Source organism: Saccoglossus kowalevskii, chromosome 9, assembly GCF_978046115.1.
Source record: "Saccoglossus kowalevskii chromosome 9, keSacKowa6.1, whole genome shotgun sequence".
In the NCBI taxonomy this organism is placed as follows: Eukaryota; Metazoa; Hemichordata; class Enteropneusta; family Harrimaniidae; genus Saccoglossus; species Saccoglossus kowalevskii.
Genome location: NC_140649.1, coordinates 16,023,890 through 16,041,373, shown reverse-complemented (window position 1 = coordinate 16,041,373; position 17,484 = coordinate 16,023,890). Strand labels below are relative to the sequence as shown.

Genomic DNA, 17,484 nt, shown 5'->3' with positions numbered 1-17,484 from the left:
AGTTAAACTGAAGTGTTTTTGGTTCTGTAACTTGTTGAAGCCCAGCTATTCCATAACAATTGGGTAATTAGAAAAAAGGATGGCATTATTTCTTGGTAGTTATCAATTTTTACAATATTTTTTCCTTGGTGAAAAAACAATGATTGGAAAAGTTCTTTTTTTTTTATGTCATCATGGCAACTATCAGACAATGACAAAAAGCCAACAAGGCATTACAGAATTAACTCCTTGAAGAAATGAGACGACATAACAGATATAAAGTATTTGTGCTTGTGTTTAATTGTCTTGGTAATTGTTTCGGACAAAAATACATCACTTTTGGCAATAAATAACACCCCCCCAAATAGCACATGATGCTACCTTTCTTTACCTTGTACCTGGAATCATGGATATCCCACAGTGCACTAGAGGATCTAAGGACAGATCTAAGATACCAATAGTTTACAATACATTCAACACAAATGGAAGTAACATCAAGGTGCATGAGTGAACTGGCCATAAACAAACTGTACAATCAAATAAGTTAATTTAAGAGATTGTAAATATTAATATCAACTGCAAATATTCTCAATACATATATATTGAACATTAACCTTTAAAGTACCATTACTACTTTTTTTTAATAAAGAAAAAAATAATAAAAAAAGAACGGCAAGCACCAACATAGAAACAATTCTATAATGTCAGCAGATACCCGTCATGATTCTCTAAGTCTACTACCATAATACCAGTGATTTAAGCTTTTTTTTTTTTTACAACAGCACATCTCTTGATATCTTAAATCAATCTAATGAAATAAAATCTTTGTGGGTTATTTTTGTAAATTTTACTTTATTATTTATTACTTTTTATTTGCAGAAACAATTTGTTTTTGTTCGCAAAACTCAGATCTAGACAGACTCAAGAAACAAGAATTCTTGTTCAGCTCCCTATCACTGAGGAAACTACCCACCCAATCACAGAACTTCTTACAAATTGGATGAGACCACCATGAGCACATATACACAACTTGATTTAATTGGATGCAGAGTTGACAGAGATTTTCTATTGAGTTGGTCAGATCTTCACGGGCAGTGATATAACAAATAACAGCAACTAAAATATGGATAGATATAATAAGAATAAAACATAAAACAAAGATTTTATTTTTTTTATTATACTTGAACTGACTAGCAGGGCGTCCAATTGTGAAATCTCAATTTGCTACTTTGCGTATCTAACAGTTCCAGACTTCAATTAATTATGCAAATTATGACATCAAAGCGAAAAAGAATTGAAAAGGCACTCAAATATGTTGGCAAGTCATTTTTTACCAGACCGGGATACGGCTTGTCTTGTGACATAGTTTCTCCCTTGAATAGTTTTAAATGCAAGACTCGGCTATACAAACAAACAGACAAATGGACAGGTTAAACAAAAACTCTAGTTTCTCTACTTTATCCAATATATGTATAGAAGCAACATTTTAAAAATTTATTTAATATAGACTTTTTAGGCACAGTTGTTTGAATAATTTTACACAAGAAGGAAAACTATTCTCAAATTAGACATATCATTTTTTTTAACAAAAAAAAAAGTATGTATAAGTATATTTACAAAAGATAACTAAAGTAAATAAATAAAAATAAACTTTTTCTTAGTCAACTAAAATGTCCTTAATAAACTTGGTACAGATACTTCATAATCTCTAAAAGGTACTAAAAATATAGTGCTATTCTCAGCCACCTGAGAAACACCTTTTCCCCTTATTCAAGAAAGGTACTAAAAATAAAGCACTATTCTCAGCCATGTTTCTCCAGACCACTAAATACCAAAATAACACAAATGTTTTTTCTCCCTCAAGCCTATTTACCAAATCCACACAAAATAAAACAAATGTCACTGTATATACTTTATTTTAGCTGAATTGGGTGTTTTGTATGGAATTTATTTTTTCACTGATTCACTGACAAGCTGAATGTAAAATATAGGAAAAAAACTTGTGTTCGCTGGATTTTATTTTCACTGAATCATTCCTTCAGCGAAAATAGTGAAAATTAATTCCACCAAAATAAAATAAAATATTTTACAGTATCTAAAATAAATTCAGACCGGTGATCTGATTCAAATACAACAGCAAAACTGTAATCCTAGTGCCTAACAGCATGGTACCGTCATTTCAAAATAATATTTCAACCCAAAAATAAATTTGTCAACTGATATACTTGTATTTACAAAATGGTTTTACATAATTATTATACACTTAAAAATAAATAAAAATGGCCTATACAAAAATGTTGATGTTATATAACTACTGACAATGTTTATTGTTGATAAAGACAAAGAAGTTGAAAAGAAAGATGTATATCATACTTAACTTTTGGTTCTGTAATTTTTTGCGATTTGATAGTTTTCATAAGACAAATTTTCGCGAGTCCATGTTGTTAAATTTTTTTTCAGTGCCTTAAAGGGTGGTGCTCGTCACGCTGCGCATGTACAACATTTGTGTTGATAAACATTGATTTTTCCACAATCCAATGTGCCCTTCTAATGTAAATCTGAAGTACGAGTTTTGACAAGGGCGCAATGTGAACTAATTACCATCGGTGACTCTTTGACACCCTCCAATCACCGAAGAAAGTACATAGATAAAACTTGGTAACGTCTCAGTTTGTACAGTTAAAGTTGCCATCTTTGTTCATATAAGACCCATATCTCGCGCCTGCGTGGCGCGGCGTAGCGCGACGCGACGACCACCACACTTTAAAATAGAGGCACACATATTAATATACACAAGTTTTGCAAATCCCCACCCATCTCACCCAATCCATCCATTCATCCTACAAAACTGTCTCCTGAAAGAATATAGAACACATGGAAGCCTACATTTCAAAACAATTGACACAAATTGTTAGAGATGGAATAAGACAACTGCCAGTCTTGTGTGTGGGGTTGTTAAGATTACCACTGTAAGGTAAACAACCTGACCTGGCAATTTTCCTACAGCTCAGTACAATGAGCAAATGTACAATATCACACTCAAACACATGAAAAGAATACAAGTATGCAATAAAGAGCCCTATAAAATCACGTGACCTTAGGAACAAGGCGTTCAAAATCTATTGTTTTCAGTTATATAAATAAAATTTTACCCCTCTCCCAATTCCCCTCCCCCTTCCCCTGGCTGGCAAATGGGCACACTTAAATTTTTGTTTATACATTGAAAAAAAAATATTTAAAATTGCACTCGCTAGTTACACCAAAAGTGAACTTGGTTGACAGTTCATAGCGGTTGATAAGATTCCCAAATTTTAAGATGATCAAATAAAAATTATTCAAGTTACTGTAATAACAAGGGAAGTTTTACGACGACAACGGTAACAACAAGGACAGACATTTCCCCCTCATATACCTTGTTTTTCATCTATGATGATATGGACAAGGAAACAAAATGAATCAGAACGTGATAGATGTCATATTATCAGTTACTTTCTACATGAAACTTTGTCTCATGTTGATCTACAATCAGACTAGCAATGGTAATATACAGCTTTACCATTGTCACCCCTGGCATGTGTTCGGATCTTACGCCAACAAACAATGTGCATTACAGACGTTATATACTGTTATACGTAGCATAGAAACACCACTGAAAATGATATGATGTGATATATGGCATTTTAAAGTGAAAAAAATAAGAGTAAAAAAAAACTAATAAATATTTACATATAATTATTTTTTTCACCCAGTAATAAGTACCAGTATGGACATAGTTGTACATCAATAATGCAAAACTGAAGAGAAGAAAACCTATTGGTAATCTTGTGCAATACAGTGAAAAGTTAGCTATTACGCATATTTAATGCATTCACCCTCATTGTCAACCATTGTTACCTCCCACGAAATGATCCAATCCAAAATTTGTTTTTGAAATTACCGGTAGCAATCAAAAATCCATATAGTGACTGTAAATTTATAGTAAACTTTGAAATTTTGAAGAGAGAACATACATTAAAACACTTATGGAGACACCAAAATATTGTTTATTCAAAAATATCTGTGAAATTTGAATATTAAATGAACTCGCCCTACTCCACGAAAAAAAAATCAAACTAGTTTTCTGATGACAGGCACTTTGATTTTGAACTGCGATTTCAGTACTAAATACATTGATAAATTTACACTGACCAAAATTTACATAGTAACAAATAATCAACACAAAAGATTAGTATAAATGGCTCAAAAGATATTTGAAAATACAACATTACTGACAGAGTGGTTGAATGATTGTAATTGTTCATTCATGTGACATTGTGGGGTATTATATAAATAAAGTATTCTTCGTCAGCCCAAAGTACTAAGGATCCAAGATGAATGAGGTCCTGTCCTGTTTCCATGGTAACTCTACTACTGATATTAAAGATATTATAAATAAAAGCAAAAGTAGTGACAGCTAAAAGAGATATACACACACATATATATATATATATATAAAAGACTTTAGCACCCATAAAATGGTTTTCAAATGTATCCAAAAAAACTCTGAGGGTGTATGGGCAGTAGAGGCCATAGTACATGGGTAGCAGAGGGAATTGGCCAGACTACATGGGTAGCAGAGGGATTAGGCCATAGTACATGGGTAGCAGAGGGAATTGGCCAGACTACATGGGTAGCAGAGGGATTAGGCCATAGTACATGGGTAGCAGAGGGAATAGGCCAGACTACATGGGTAGCAGAGGGATTAGGCCATAGTACATGGGTAGCAGAGGGATTAGGCCATAGTACATGGGTAGCAGAGGGAATTGGCCAGACTACATGGGTAGCAGAGGGATTAGGCCAGACTACATGGGTAGCAGAGGGATTAGGCCATAGTACATGGGTAGCAGAGGGATTAGGCCATAGTACATGGGTAGCAGAGGGATTAGGCCAGACTACATGGGTAGCAGAGGGATTAGGCCAGTCTACATGGATAGCAGAGGGATAAGGCCAGACTAGATGGGTAGCAGAGGGAATTAGGCCAGTCTGCATGGGTAGCAGAGGGAATTAGGCCAGTTTGCATGGGTAGCAGAGGGAATTAGGCCATAGTACATGGGTAGCAGAGGGAATAGGCCAGACTACATGGGTAGCAGAGGGAATAGGCCAGACTACATTGGCGGCAACAAACGTTAGGGCAGACTAAATCTTTATCAAAAGTAGATAATAAATTATGATCATGTAATATTTAGACTTTAGAAATAGATATTAAGCCGAAATTTCCTGGTATTTACATTGCACATATGATACACTTTAGTAAATATTTTAAATAATTAATTCTTGATTGGAAGCTTAATTCATAATCAATGAGTTTTAGGCATTACCGATTGATGCATCATTAATATAACAGATTGCTCAAGTAAAAACACCCACAAGAAATAATGAAGACAATTTAAACTACAAATAAATAAATAAATAACAATAGCTTTGTAAAAGTTTCTTTGAAATGTTTGACAATGGCAGTTTTAGATAATGATTGTATGAGATTCAGAATGACATACAACCCCAGATAACAACATGATAGCCTTAATCACATCACACTCCCCATTGATTACATCACATTCCTAGGGTTGCATCACCACCCAGAGCCACATCAGAACCTAGGGTTGCATCACAACCCAGGGCCACATCAGAACCTAGGGTTGCATCACAACCCAGAGCCACATCAGAACCTAGGATTGCATCACAACCCAGGGCCACATCAGAACCTAGCGTTGCATCACAACCCAGAGCCACATCAGAACCTAGGGTTGCATCACAACCCAGGGCCACATCAGAACCTAGCGTTGCATCACAACCCAGAGCCACATCAGAACCTAGGGTTGCATCACAACTCAGGGCCACATCAGAACCTAGCGTTGCATCACAACCCAGAGCCACATCAGAACCTAGCGTTGCATCACAACCCAGGGCCACATCAGAACCTAGCGTTGCATCACAACCCAGAGCCACATCAGAACCTAGCGTTGCATCACAACCCAGAGCCACATCAGAACCTAGGGTTGCATCACAACCCAGGGCCACATCAGAACCTAGGGTTGCATCACAACCCAGGGCCACATCAGAACCTAGGGTTGCCTCTCAACCCAGGGCCACATCAGAACCTAGGGTTGCCTCTCAACCCAGGGCCACATCAGAACCTAGCGTTGCATCACAACCCAGGGCCACATCAGAACCTAGGGTTGCATCACAACCCAGGGCCACATCAGAACCTAGGGTTGCCTCTCAACCCAGGGCCACATCAGAACTTAGGGTCTGATCACACTTTTGTGGTTGAATAACAACCAAGCTTTATATCAAAGGTCACATCACACTCTTGGACTGCTCGTGGTTTCATCAACCGTCATCAATCGTAGTGTAATTTTAGCAAAAACAACAAATCTACAGACAAGAGTCAATTGAACACATAGTAACGAATCATATTACTGATTTATGCCAGAGATATCATCCCCCATAATGACCAAATATGTCAACAAAGGGGATGAAAATCTATTTCTTTCGCAAGTATGCCTTTTATATTAAGTAAAATGAAATTAAACTAAGGTTTGATGAAAAAAACAAAACAGAATGTGGAATGAAAAGAAATGTTTGTGACTTGGACTTATATTTTGAAATGGGGCACATTTAAGCTTCAATAGTATCATGCTCTGTTATCGTTTCTTGAAACCGCACATTGCGATGATATTTATTCTTCCTCTCTCGCTTGTATTTATCTTGTCTTCCCTTGTCACCATTACCATCTGAGCTGCTGTCCTCGCTGCTTTGATCACTATCTTTAACATCGGACCTGGTATTTGAGGCTTTTATTTCTTTCATGTGAATACCCCCGTTGTCAAGACGTCCGTTCATTTTCTCAATGGGCGATATATCGATAGCGACATGGGGCAAAGCTGTTGAAGACAGAGACAGTTCGGCTAGTTGTAAGAGACCACATTAACAAAACATTCGAAAAAGAAAACATTCAAGCCCAAGAGATGATGAGAAAGAAGGGGAGAAAAGTAAGCGAAAGCCATGCTTGTTTATAATTCCCATGCGAGTTAGTATACTAGTTGACATGCAGGCATGGGAAACTAGTAACTAGTCTCATGTGAGTGATCACATCAAGCTACAAAACCACTATGCCATCTACACACCATCCATCACCTGTGATTGCTACAGCCACTTATAAATGGTAGAAAGAACCCGTAGATAGTCCATTCCTTCTCAGGCCGATCTTTTCGACTGCCTTGAAATCATTGGTATACAATGGTAAAAGTTGCTTCGACCGGCGCAAATCATATTTAGCCTGGAAGAATGGGGAGAGAGAGAGAAAACAAAAAATCAACGAACACAGCTCGTATTGTAAGTGTTAAATAAAATAAATCTCACATCGTTGGTGGTAGGACGACAAAGCGACGTCCGACGGAGAGACTAGAATCCAGGAACTCTCCTCATCTTGTTGATGTTGATTCTTGAAAAAGGCTTCTTTTCCACCGTCTGCCTCTTCTCTGGCCCGCCTCTCATGATAGGCCACCTAGAAAGGGGAACAAAAAGTCGCATACAAATACTAAGATATACACCCATACGCATCACAACCCATAAGCTGCTGAGAGACTGGATGCAGCAGTCAGTATATAGCATCTGTCTAGAATATGAAGTTTACATAGATATAAGAATCAATAGTATTGTAAAACCATTTATTTTCACTGGCATTTAATTTCACTATTTTAATGTTTTGAGCAATTTCACTGGAAAACAATGAGTTCTATTGTTACTGTAAAATACTTTATTTTAGCTGGAATTAATTTTCGCTGAAAAGACATTTTGGGTGTTTTGTATGGAATTTATTTTCACTAAATCATTCTTTAAGTGAAAATAGCGAAAATTTATTCCAAGTTAAAATAAAGTATTCCACAGTATTGTACATGTTCACACAAATTTAATTTAGTGGAATTTACATATCAACGAAAATAGCAAAATTAAAAACCAGTGAATAAATGACATGTACACATAAACTCAAACATATAAATATATGATATTAAAAATCAACACACATTATCTATCATTCAGTCAGGGAAAGGGAAAAATAGCGGGATGGACAAGTAGTGAGGAAGTGAGTGAAGAACAAACATTAATATTTATATTTTATTCCTATTACCATTATTTATTCATTTCCTACAAGCAAATGCTTTATTAAAAGCCCATTTCCAATAGAAGTGCATATAAACCAATAATTGCCCTATTGTATACTCATTATTGGATTGTTAAAATATGACTCATTGTGACCATAGACACAACTTTGAAATTTACACAAGTGTATGTGCTACTAAGACAAGTAGCTTGTCGGCTGAGATAGCTCTGCACTTCAAGAATTGAAAATATCATCACAAAATGAACAAATCTGAGAGAGGTCTACCTAAGGTACCTATAAGTATAGTGTCAAAGCAAAGTGGCTTGTGGTTTTCAACGAAAAGTCGAAAATATCAATTTTTACCAAAACTTCATCAAAATTAAAGAATTACGAAATGAACAAAACTGACAGAGGACTATCCCAAGAGTCTATGTTGAAAATATTCAAGCATTTGGTTTAACGATTTTGAAGAAAAAGACAAAAATGTAAAAAGTTTACAACAGACTACATACGCCAGACAATCAGTAATATAAAGAGCTCCACATCGTCGACAAAGACTACAGTGGAGCTAAAAAGTAAATATGGTATTGTTCATATGATATGTTAGGATATTGTACAAAAGGTAGCCAGGAATATTTGTTTTTAGATGTTAAGTTATTTTTAGAATTATTAATAGCATTGTGAAACTGACAAAGAATTCATACAAATTCCAAAGTCATTTGAATACATAAACACACAAGTCTTTTATAACAAACTCTAAAATTTGATCCTTAAAAACAATAAAACACCTACATCTGTATAAGACTAACTACACATGGCTACAACTAGTTTCTACATGGTAAGTGGAGGCCCTGAAAAGAAGGGGGAAGGAGGAGGAGGGAGAGGTATATATTACCACTTCAAAACAGAAGTTAAAAATCACTTATAATTAAAGAGCGGTGACGAATACGAGTGCAATTAGAATGCGTTCACAATTATGTAACAAAATAGTGTTGATTTGTGTTTACACAAAACTCTGCAGCTTTTTCAGATACAACAACAACAACAAATAACACTCCTAGTAATAAAAACACTCTTTGACACCAAGTAGAGTGCAGTGAATAGTGAAAAACAAACTGTCAGATGTGAAAAACCAACATCATGCGTTCATACAGTGGGGTAATGGGGGAGGGGAGTGGTAATACAAGGTGCAACTTTTTGCTAGTTCTCTTGACAAGACTCTATCCGCTAGAATGTTAATCAGTCAGATTTTGATTTTAACTTGAGGGTTTAAGGGGGGAAAAAGTCATGGTGGTATAGAGTTCGGTGGCGGATAAGTGTGTATGTGTAAGAAGCCAAAACACTCCACATGCTCACAATGGACAAAGAAAGCAATGGTTCTTGGCTTGCCACTCATGAGACATGTCTCTCTCAAAGACAGGATTAGTAACTTGACCAGTGTTGGACCCGCAAACCAATAAAATCGTATAATAAGCCTCTTGAGCCAAGTTAAAACATGCGTGTCTGAAAGCAGCTAATTTGGAACATTCGATAGCGTTGTCGGGATACCTGCCTCACCAACATTAAGACATAAGCCCAGTGTGCTATGAAAAAACGATTAAGATTTTTTAGCCAGTCTTTCAAAGCGTAATTGCCATGCTCGATTTCACCTGAAAATTTGGGTTGCGAAAACAACATCAAGAGGAAGTGTTGTGTTAAAGCTATTTAGCGTTCTTTGTTTGTTCACGTTGTCAGCTATCCCTTTTGCGTTTTAATTTCACTTATTTTCTGGTTCGTTTGCTTCCAATCTCCCATCGGCGAGAACTCTGCAAAACCCCCGCTTTTCTGGCTCAATTTCATTTTTTAAAAAGCTGGGCTAGTATTATATGATTGTAGGCTTGGCTACTGATCGGTGTGCGCTTATGTACACACAGTGCTCAGGCTGAACACAGGTACACAGTCTCGCCTTTTGTACTTTAAGTATCTGGTTATTCTTTTTTCAAAATGCCGTGAAAATGCCCCACTTCCACAACTATCGTTTTATACTGTTAAGGATTTCCCATATATTTTTCTCAAAATAGACAAACTTTGATTTCAATGATATCCCATATATAGTACTTTATTTGCTCTATTGGTAGCACATATGCTTATGTGGGGGGGGGGGGGAAGAAAAAAAAAAATTTCAATGATCAAGCAAAAACGAAATATTCTCAGGAAAACACCTAAAGAAGTCAGGGAAAATTATTGCAAATACATGGCTTCGCAGTGTGCATTCAAGTAATTTTATCAGTAAACCAGAATTGTTTTTCCAATAAATTCACCAGTAAACTAGAATTGCAATTGTAAGGTGTTCTCAGTGGTTTCACCAATGAAAGAGTAGAGCATTTCTGTCTAGTGATTTCACTAGCGAACAAGAATTGTATTCACAGTGATTTCACCAGTGAACTAGAATTGTGTTTTCAGTGATTTCACCAATATTCTTGAATTGTAAACCCCCCCCCCCCCCGATTTTACCAGTCAACTTGAACAATGAACAATATATATATATATTTTTTTCAAATATGTACAATCAACTGTAAAATTAGCCGATATTTTATACAAGTAGGTGGTTGTTTTTTTCCCCTGCTACTGGTTGTATTCTAAATCACTGGACCAGTCCAGTTGACGAGTGACTGCCTGCCTAACTAAAACATTGTAGAATCGCTATTATTATTATTAACTCCAAACAATTTATTAGTAGTTTATTTAGGCCATTTCCGATCAATGTTACTTGTCAAAATGTTGATTCAATTTAACAACTTGTCACACGCTTGAGTGATTTTAGTGATGTAACTGGGACTACTCAGGCACACTCTCAGTATTGACTGTTGAAGCCTTCGTCTGCTGAAATGCAAGGTATTTTGTTTCTAATTACATTGGGCGTGTCTGTCAACAAAAGGCGGCTTGTAAGAGTCAAAGAAACACTCACAATACAATTTATCGGCATATATTTCTTTTAAACCATTGAGTGCCTAAGTCAATTTTTTTCACTGTTCACAAAATTAAACCCACATAATTTTTTTCAATATTATTTGTTTAAATTCTCATTATTATGTTTATTTGGTCAATCAAGTTAATAGAAAAATGCTTAAAAAAAGTAAAATTTTATCAAGAAAATTGATATATGTATATTTGTACGACAGTTACCATAGCCAAGAATTACTTGATTGAAAAAGTACTCAAAAGACAGTCAAAACATTGCCTATCTATGAGTCAGCGCCATTGTGTGCATAATTCTGTAGTCATAATATTTACACCTCTTGTAAGATACGCTGGTATGAATACAAGATTACGAGATCCTTATCTTTGTAATTCCCTGACGTAATTCTTTCTTGCGAGAACACGGTAAAAATCTAAAGGAACCCATTTCTTTGTCTACAGTGTTATGGGTCTTATGGAAGCAGTGTGCCCATTAGTAAAACCTCTAATTGTGCTAATTCGTCATTGAAGCACAGAAAATCCTGCAGGAATAGTGATGCTGAATAACATGATGTTAATGTAATGGAATTTGTAAATAGAAATGGGATGCAAAAAGCGGAGACCTGTGCCATCAAAGTTTACGAGTAAACAGATCACCATGGATACTTCAGAATTGTCAAATAAAATAACTACAGTGGTATAAAATAAACGACATTCCAATGATTACGTAAATGTTTATATATTTACAAAGTCACATTTCAGAGTGTTCTCTTTTCCTTCTTCATCATACTAATAAAAAAAATCCCATCATCATAATAAATACGTTAAAATCACTAAATTATGAAAATGTATACTGAGCATTTTAGAAAATAGTATTCAGAATAATTTCCTATATAAGTATCTACTAATACACAGAGAGTAGAGGGAATACAATAGTTATTATATACTGGATCGAAGAAGGACAGACGGTTGAAAACAAAACATGCCACAACTACATAATATACAAAGACAATAATATTAATATTATACAATATTAACATAATGATAAATATAATGAATACAGGGTATGAACATGGGAACACCTAGGAGAGAGAGAGGCATTGTTATATATCACATTTCCATATTCATTGCATAAAATACAGTCAACAATGAGGGCAGTCTAACACTTGTGTTGCTCTATTTGAACACTGAGGGCAGCATATATTTCTACGGTAAAATCTCGAAAAACGCAGAATAGTGAGAATGCCTGAGTTATATCAGATTATTGTCTAACACTCTAGTTTAGTGAAAGCAATACTGTAAAACGATTTAGTAAAATTTTACTTCACAAATAAGAAACAAAAGTCAACATTCATGTAAAATCTGAAATCATGAACGCGAAAGCCAACTTTCGTCATCTTTCACAAAATAAAACAAAATTGTTTGCGCGTTTTTTTTTCAAAAATGCTAATCAATATTTGTAGGTTAAGGAAAATGATTAAAAAATACACAAAAATGTGTAAAATGCTACATCAAAATTATGATGGGTAAAATAGCAATGTTCAATCAATTAAGTTGGATCTGAGATGACACAAATTTACTGATGCTTCAAGAAGTTGATACAACCGATTACCAGTAGCACAGAATTTATTTGAATGCACTATTCCTTTATAAAGTTACCCGAAATTAATGAATGAAATTCAGCAAGTGGATTTGTCCTTCCCATTGAGTCTGTGACACCCATGGTATAATTGGGACAATCATTTTTTTTGTTGTTGGATCACAGGTAGGATTTGAACCACAGATCATGCTGCTACCAGTGATCACGTGCAAGCGACGAGTGAGAAGAAGTGTAACAGTTTGATTAACGTACAATTTGCGTACTATTCACGTACAAGTGACGTACTGTAAACATTACATTTCTGCTGTTATCAATTTTCAGGATATGATGGCATATCATGCTGATGTATCACCCCCCCCCCCCCTTACGCTAAATTCAGTCAAAATTTAGAATCAACACTTTTTATGTATTTTTTTAACAATTTGTAATCAGATCTTGATCTAAATTTTTGAAAAATAAATTATGGAGGCTGGATTTTGTGTAAGGTGAGAATAGTTGGCATTGGCGTTGTTTTTTGTTGCTTTTGTTTTTAGGCAAACTTTGCCAAAAAGAGAACATCTTTTAACAAGGTAAATGACTACGGTATAGCATATTTTATAAAGTATGAAGCTTACCTTGTTATAATATAGCACTCCTAGTATAGCGATAAGCATCCCTAAGACATTGTAACGAGTGACGGGGTTCTGTAGTAGTAATAAAGATGCGGATATCACAATGATTCGTTTGGTTGCATTCGCCACTGAATAGCTGAGTGGAGTCACCAAAGATAAGACACTGAAGGCAACAATGTTTTGTAAAAAGTTGAGAAATCCAGTTGTAAGAATTAAAAATACTGTAGGAAGCCATTCGATCCTGTTTATCTGCAAAATAAGATATGAAAATTTTTAGGCCCGGTAAAAATCTGTTACTTGTTTTTCGTTGGCAGCCGAAAATAAAACAGTATGCCTATGACATTTTTTTAGTTAAAAGTAAAAAATTAAAATGCTCTTGCCTCATTTTTAATTTCCAATGCTGATAGAAAAATTATTTTCCCTGGTCTAAGCATGCATGGACCAAATACATGATTCCTGATTTTTCTCAGAAACAACAATTTGTGATTATCTGATTGAAAGCCTATTAACAATGAAAATTCATGTAAATAATCAACCATCTGTCACCGTATGTCAAATGATAATGTCAAGCAAAATGTCAAATCACGTTAAGGAATCAGCTTTTTTTCCCCCCAACCTGACCTCCCCTGTTTTACTACTTCATTGTCAATAATATGACTTTTTTTGTGATTTGAAGCATTCATAAAGTTTACGCAAACAAAAAATTCTATCTCAACCTCAGATATATCAGTGTGTATGCCTGTTCAGGGGCCTCATCACCTCACTGTTTTGCAGCGGTGAGTGTGAAAGGTGATTTCAACCACAGATCAATTTTGTGTGGATGCAAATTTTGTGGTTACTAATATGACACTCTGGTATCATGAATTATAATACCATACAGGCATAATACACACTATAAATAAACTACTGAAAATATAATTCTCTGAAAATATGGATGAGAATAGTTTCGTTAAAACTACTGGTATGTGCTTAAAACAAAAAAAATCATACCGAATTGCAATAGCAGTAGTATTCACACACAGCATAATGGCGGTAATAATGGTATCCCAAAATACTACGCAATGTTTTGATATTTGTCCTGTTTTTACGTTTGATTTCAAGTATAAAATGAGATCTTGCAGTGAACGAAGAAAAAGCAAAATATCACAAACCGATTCACCTTTGCATGAACATAATTAGCATACGAGTCAGGAGCAGTGATATTTGTATTGCGTGTATAATTCAATATTTGACCGCTTTACATCAATTCTAATACACTTTACAACAAACACTTGTCTATGGATTCATACAAAACACTAGCAGTAATCATTCCAGTCTGCTGAAGTCCAAGCAGGAGTAGATAACATTGGATGATCTATACTGTAACCCTGTAACCCCCCCCCCCCCCCCCCGCTCTAGTCATAAGTGTTGGGGTCTCAACATGTACAATCAGGAAAGACCCCAACATGTACAATCAGGAAAACTAAGGGGTGAACATATACCAGAGAGGAATAGACAGAATTTTTTGTTTAACATTGTTAGAACGTCTACCCCTCGAAAAATTATTCTATGTTTATTATGACTCGTATTGGTGAGAATATTATGTATCTTGGGAAAAATAAAATTGCTAAATGATTTACGTGGTCATTGATTTGCATAACATTTTTACAAGTAAGAAATAAAAATGCTCACCAAAAATATGCATATTTTATTACAATATTATTTTCAAACCATTTGAACTTACGATGTAAAAATTATTAGGGTATGTGGGGAAAAAACAGTCAAGGACAAGATCTTCATTATCTTCATTGCAGAATGTTTTCGATCATGTGCAAACTCTTGATGCAATACAATTTCTGTCATGATGTTTTTCTGTAAGATTTGTCTTCTGACCTGGTAGAATGCTGTGCCATACTTATCTTCTGGAAATTTCTAAATTTTGATGATGGCATTTTTTTTATCAAATTACTACAATGTTAAACAAGCCATGCATGGCACAGTCCCTGTTAGTTATCAAATTTAAGATATATAGTTATGTTTATAGTAATATAGCTGGAATATAACCATGTCAGGAATATGATTTTTTTAACATTAAAATGATTGACATTTGTATCTGATCGTCAAACAAGTACTTGTCCATATTGAGAGATATTGCTCTGGAACAGCATTCAAAATCAGCCATTTTGAATACAAGTATATATATATATATATATATATATATATATATATATATATATATATATATATATAACATGATGTATAACGAATATATAAAATTTGAATATAATCAGTCAAAGCATTTAAGAGATATGGCTCTAGAAGCCCAATCATTAAAACAAAATGGCCGCCAGTCAGCTATTTTGAATCCAATCTGAAAAATAAAATGACATGCATCAGGAACCTGTAATGTCTAACGTGTGTTATAAGTTTCAACAAAATCCATCCATAAATGCAAGAAATGTTTGATATTCGAGGATTTTTTCAGCACAAAAATAGCACACTTTGAAAAAGATCATCAAACCAATATATCCGTATATCTGTGACATGATGTATAATGAATATTAACAAGCAGCCTGTCGGCTGAGATAGCTCTGCTGGCAATTAAAGAACAGAAGATATCATTAGAAAATGAACAAATCTGAGAGAGGTCCACATGTACCGGTAGTACCTATATGTATAATATATCAAAGCAATTGGACTTGCGGTTTTTAACAAGAAGTTGAAAATATCACTTTTTACCAAATATTACAAAAATATTCACCAAAATTAGAGAATTAAAAATATCATTATGAAATGAACAAATCTGAGAGAGGTCCTCATGTAGTACCTATATATGTAATATCAAAGCAATTGGACTTGCGGTTTTCAACAAGAAGTCGAAAATATCACTTTTTACCAAAAATGACAAAAGTATTCACAAAAATTAGAGAATTAAAGATATCATTACAAAATGAACAAATCTGAGAGAGGTCCACATGTAGTACCTATATATGTAATATCAAAGCAATTGGATCTGCGGTTTTTAACAAGAAGTTGAAAATATCACTTTTTACCAAAAATGACAAAAATATTCACCAATTTGAAGAATTGAAGATATCGATTGAGAATTGAAGATATCATGAAATGAACAAATCTGAGAGAGGTCTACCCAAGGTACATATACACCAAGTATCAAAGCATTCAGGCTTGTAGTTTTCAAGAAGAAGTCGAAAAAGTAAAACATTGACACGGACGACGACGGACAATCACTCATATGATAAGCTCCGCTCGACAAAGTCGACAGCGGAGCTAAAAATTTGAACATAATCAGACAAAACAAGTCACACATATGGGTCTGGAAGCCCATTCATTAAAACAAAATGGCCGCCAGACAACCATTTTGAAACTGATCTGAAAAATAAAATGACGTGCATCAGGAACCCGTAATGTCTAATGTATTGTATGTACCAAGTTTGAACGAAATCCATCCATAAATGCCAGAAATGCTTGATATTTGATGATTTTTTAGTACAAAAATGACAACCATTCGGCCATTTTGAATAGGATCATCAAACCAATATATCTATGATATGATGTATAATGAATATTTAAAATTTGAACATAATCAGTCAAAACAAGCTAGAGATATGGCACGAGAACCACATTGATTAATACAAAATGGCCGCCAGTCGGCCATTTTAAATGTTATCTGAAAAACAAAATTATTTGCATCAAGGTCCCATAATGTCTAATGTATATACCAAGTTTGAGCAAAATCCATCTATAAACAGCAGAGAAATAGTTGCTTTTTATGATTTCTTAGCACAAAAATGGCCGCCATTTGGCCATCTTGAATCAGATCATAAAACAAAATGATGTGCATCAAGGTCCTATAATGTCCAACGTATACACAAGGTTTGAACAAAATCCATCTGTAAACAACTGGGAAATGCTCAATTTTGATGATTTTTAGCACAAAAATGGCCACCATTCTGCCATCTTGAGTCAGATCATGAAACAAATTGACGTGCATATGTATGATATCATGTATGATGTATGTGTGAAGTTTGATTGTGATTGGTCCAGGCATTTCTAAGATACAGGTCCGGACACACGCACAGACGCATGCACGGACGTCAAAACATAAGTCCCTGCGTCCGAACGGGGACTAAAAATGTGATCTGTTTTGCCACCGATTTCATCGAAAGAACAGCAACATTTATTTACAAAATTTAGTTCTAAATTTTTGAAAGGTA

General features: G+C 34.8%; 1 protein-coding gene across 1 annotated transcript in view; it reads right to left on the bottom strand.

Moving 5' to 3' along the window:
- Window positions 1-256: 256 nt before the first annotated feature.
- Window positions 257-17,484, bottom strand: part of LOC102803295 (solute carrier family 35 member E1 homolog) — a 36,649-nt gene continuing 19,421 nt past the window's right edge. Inside the window, exons 5-7 of the mRNA XM_078006508.2 lie at window positions 13,274-13,519; window positions 7,381-7,525; window positions 257-6,902 (exon numbers count right to left, since the gene is read on the bottom strand). Coding sequence (XP_077862634.2) covers window positions 6,637-6,902; window positions 7,381-7,525; window positions 13,274-13,519 — 657 coding nt within the window. The 3' untranslated portion in view covers window positions 257-6,636. The remainder of the gene's footprint in view (window positions 6,903-7,380; window positions 7,526-13,273; window positions 13,520-17,484) is intronic.